A 4035-nucleotide genomic window follows, 5' to 3' on the forward strand; every position below is an offset into this window, starting at 1 on the left:
ATTTGATGTAGTTAAATAAAACATTGCTACACCTCTGTCAAGGCAGCACAATCCTCTAGTCTACCTGCATTTGGATCAGCATCAAAATAAACATTGTGGAAGAACGGTACTTTTTCATGTTTTGTTGTTCAATGTTTTTACACTGATAACCAGAAAATAATCTAATGTCAACGCAAAGTTTAATTTATAAAAATGTATCTAAAGGATGTGATAAAAAAACAACCCAACAAAAATACTGCATAATCAGCAATCTAAACAAACATTCACAATGTGAGTCACTCAAATGCTACAGGAGGGTTTCTACCTCATATCTAGTGAATGCATGAATATCTGACCCCTGACTTTTGACCCCTGACCATAGTTCAGCAACCTGAAGGACCTTTGTATTGTCCAAAATAAGTTAAAGTATTTTGGTTACCACCAGAGGGCTCAAGAGAACAGATGATAACTTTCTGTGGGCTTCAATGATTTATCAAATAATTTATAATATAAAGAATCATACTATAAGATGTTGAAGACTATCACAATGTTCTAACAGAGGACAGTTTTTATATTCATTTATGATACTGTATATCAGAGAGAATGAGATAAGTAGTGAGACGGAGTGAAGTACAAAGTTTTGCTCCCTACTCTGAATTTAATCAGATAACCCTCAGTCACACTAAAAGACCTCAGCATTAGGATGAGTGTGTTTGTCTGAGTGTGTATTAATAAACTCGGTGTATGCACAGTTGTGACTGCATGCGAGGGTATCATGATAAAAGTGTTCCACCAGCCAGTAGCAGCTTGTATTTTCTCACCAGCACAGAGATCGTACTGAATCATCTGAGGCCTTGAATCAAACTATCAAACAAAAACACTTGTTGTTTTTCCCATTCGTTCAGCCGGCTGGAGTTTGGAGACTATATAAGACGGGCCAACTGTACCACTGTACCTTTGTGAAGACGTGTAACTGGACAATGAGGGTTGTTGTTGGTTTGCTGCTGTTGCTGCTCGGTCTGTGTGGGTCAGGGGCTCAGGGGGATGGTGGAGGCCTCGGCGAGGTGGGTGAGATCAGAGAGTTTCAGGAGACGGTTCCAAGAGATGCAGTTGAGGAATTGACAGAGCAGACCACAAATCAAACCACCCCTGACATCTGGGCGGAGGTGAGGGCGGTGAGAGACATGGTAGTGAAGCTCGAGGTGTACGTGGAGATGCTGCAGAGAGATAATTCAGGTACAGACTGGTTACTTTTCCTGTTGAGTGTTGATAATGTTGTCCTTTAACAGTTAGACTGAAGTGTGTGATCTTGTCATGGACATTTACAGTAGTTTCTAGTACATTTTTGAGTTTTGGTTAAACAGATGAAGGTCAAGATACTGTTTGTTGTGCCTGTTAACAGTCCTGCTCTGTAATTCTCTGTCACTGTATTAACTCCAGACCTGCAGACCAGACTGAGCAGCAGTGAGAGTGAACTTCTCCTTAGCAAGTCCAGGATTGACCAGCTGGAGAGAGAAAATGCAGGTGATGATGTGTGTCAGTGCACTGATGCACTTATCGTGAGCTCCAGAATAAATCTTTAATAAACAGTATGCTATGAAAAGAATAATTTATCTACATTAAAAAATACAACAGAGCTCATTGTGTTATTTAAGCAGTTTTAGAAATTAACCATTCACAAAAAAATCAAACGTCTTCTGTTTTTCAGTCCAAGAAACTAGACTGACGGCCACCGAGAGCAAAACAAGTGACCTAGAAAAAAAGAATACAGGTATTTCAATGACAAACATGAAGGTTTAATAAGTTTTATGGGTTTCTATTTTCTATTGCTATTATTTTCTATAACTTATAAATGCAATTATTTGAACCTATGTTAAAGTTTTCATATATCACATTGTTGAATTAAATTTTAGTTTCTGCTTTTCTAAAAAGGAAAAAGAGCCTAAAAAGTGTTGAAAATATTTCCTTATTTGGTCATAAACCAAGGTGTTGGACAAAATTTTGACCTGATGATGGCGCTAGATGAAAAGTTAAGTGATAAAAAATCATCCTGAGGGGGACATGAATGTGTGTACCAAATTTCAGGGCAATCCATCCAATAGTTGTTGAGATATTTCAGTCTGGACCAAAGTGGTGGACCGACCGACAGACCGACATCCTTAAATGTTAAATGCAAACATTGACACACAATGAACAGTAAAGTAACTCTGGCACAACTTTGACCCACTTACAACAAGTAACAAGGTGCATGGAGAAGAGAAAAACTCCAGCAACACTCAAAGTATTAGAACAACTTCATTGTCATACCGACACATTTTGGCTAACAGATCTCTCGCCTCAATTTCCACAAATTTACCCCGAAAATTTACCAAAAAGTTTTAGTTGACTAAACTTAACCAAACCTTAACAACACAGGTGTGAGATGAGAAAAGACTCATTTGTAACAGTAATATTGGTTGTTTTGAACAGCACCGACATTGACTACTTAGTCATTTAGGCATGAGGACTCGTTGGACAGTGAGAGATAAATATGGTTTAGTTTCTAGTACATGAGTATTGGGTCAACAGACTAGATGAGGGTCAAGATTGTGCCTGTTATCAGTTCTGCTCTATAATTCACTGTCATTGTATTAACTCCAGACCTGCAGACCAGACTGAGCAGCAGTGAGAGTGAACTTGTCCTTAGCAAGTCCAGGATTGACCAGCTGGAGAGAGAAAATGCAGGTGATGATTGTATCTTCATATTCACGACACACACACACACACACACACACACACACACACACACACACACACACACTATTTATTCCAGGTCAAATTTAATGACACACATTGACTTTTTTGTGTTAACAGAGAAACCAAAGGTGGCCTTTTATACAGCTCTGACTGATGCAGGATATGTTGGACCACAAAACACAGACATCACACTGAAATACAGCAAGGTCTTCACCAACATTGGCAATGCTTATAATCCAGCTACAGGTAAATATACTGCAGGTCACATGAACACATGTGGTCATGTAAATCTACATAAATCAGTTGTTACTGTTTTTCATTTTCTCCTCTTACTCTGTAGGTTTCTTCACTGCACCAGTCAAAGGCGTCTACTATCTCCAGTTCACTGTATCTGGTAACCACACAGGTCTTATGGGTGTATATGTGTTCAAGAACAACCAGAGGATCATGTATAATGTGGAGTGGAAGGAAGAAACACTTTATAAGTATTTCACTAACTCTGTTATCTTGGAGCTGTTAGCAGGAGATGAGATTCACCTGGTGCTCCCGTCAACCTATTCTCTCTACGACGATGGAGATAACCACAACACCTTCAGTGGCTCCCTTCTCTTCCCACTGTAAGGATGTCGTTTAGGCTGCTGTGTGATTGACTTGTCACAAACCCTGTTGTTATTGGCTACACTGTGATTTACTACATCAAATAATGTGATTCTGAATCTGACTGCCCTCTTGTGTCATCACGTGAAAAATACATTCAAATAAATCAAAGACTCATTGGAGTTCTGTTTTTTGTCACTGACTTTACAGAAACGTTATAGAAACTTTACATGAACTGCGAAGTTTAAGAATTAAGTTGTTGGGTACTGATGTAAATTAATTCTGCAGAAAAATAGCCCCTATGAGTGTTTTTGTATTATATAGGTTAATATATTTTTGGATTATTGTTACTGATACATTCATGTTTAAGTGGCATTTTAAAGTTGGAGCTGGGGCTAATCCCAACTTTTACATACTGCCGGGCAGTTTAACAATTGAACATAATTTAACTGATCATATGCAAACTCTGAATTTGAAAAGTAACTAGTAGGTTAACTAAAGGTATTCAAAAAATGTAGTGGAGTAGCCTACAATATTTCCGGCTCTCATAGACGGTTGCTGGACAGCAGATTTCAGATCAGCTCTGACTGGTTGTTTTTCCTCCGGTCTGTGAAATCTTGCAGATGCCGTTAGGAGCACCGGAGGACACAGAGGCTCATGATTTTTTTCAGGTTACCTGTCTCATGTACTACTGTCATGATATAGCGACCGCTTTTTTAAAAT

General features: G+C 38.7%; 1 protein-coding gene across 1 annotated transcript; it reads left to right on the top strand.

Annotated features, from left to right (window-relative positions):
- Positions 1 to 824: 824 nt before the first annotated feature.
- Positions 825 to 3483, top strand: LOC141752310 (uncharacterized). The gene is made up of 6 exons (XM_074610139.1): positions 825 to 1215; positions 1420 to 1503; positions 1688 to 1750; positions 2620 to 2703; positions 2833 to 2961; positions 3056 to 3483. Exons 1-6 carry the CDS (start codon positions 960 to 962, stop codon positions 3334 to 3336), a joined length of 897 nt encoding a protein of 298 aa, XP_074466240.1. The 5' UTR covers positions 825 to 959; the 3' UTR covers positions 3337 to 3483.
- The last annotated feature ends 552 nt before the right edge of the window (positions 3484 to 4035 follow it).

This window comes from Sebastes fasciatus, chromosome 16 (genome assembly GCF_043250625.1).
Source record: "Sebastes fasciatus isolate fSebFas1 chromosome 16, fSebFas1.pri, whole genome shotgun sequence".
In the NCBI taxonomy this organism is placed as follows: domain Eukaryota; kingdom Metazoa; phylum Chordata; class Actinopteri; order Perciformes; family Sebastidae; genus Sebastes; species Sebastes fasciatus.

What these genes read in the sequence shown, in the direction of transcription:
- LOC141752310 (XM_074610139.1), top strand. Translation starts at nt 960, where the DNA reads ATGAGGGTTGTTGTTGGTTTGCTGCTGTTGCTGCTCGGTCTGTGTGGG. An exon ending in GCTGCAGAGAGATAATTCAG is followed by an intron (nt 1,216 to 1,419) that starts GTACAGACTGGT and finishes TATTAACTCCAG; the next exon opens with ACCTGCAGACCAGACTGAGC. An exon ending in GCTGGAGAGAGAAAATGCAG is followed by an intron (nt 1,504 to 1,687) that starts GTGATGATGTGT and finishes TCTGTTTTTCAG; the next exon opens with TCCAAGAAACTAGACTGACG.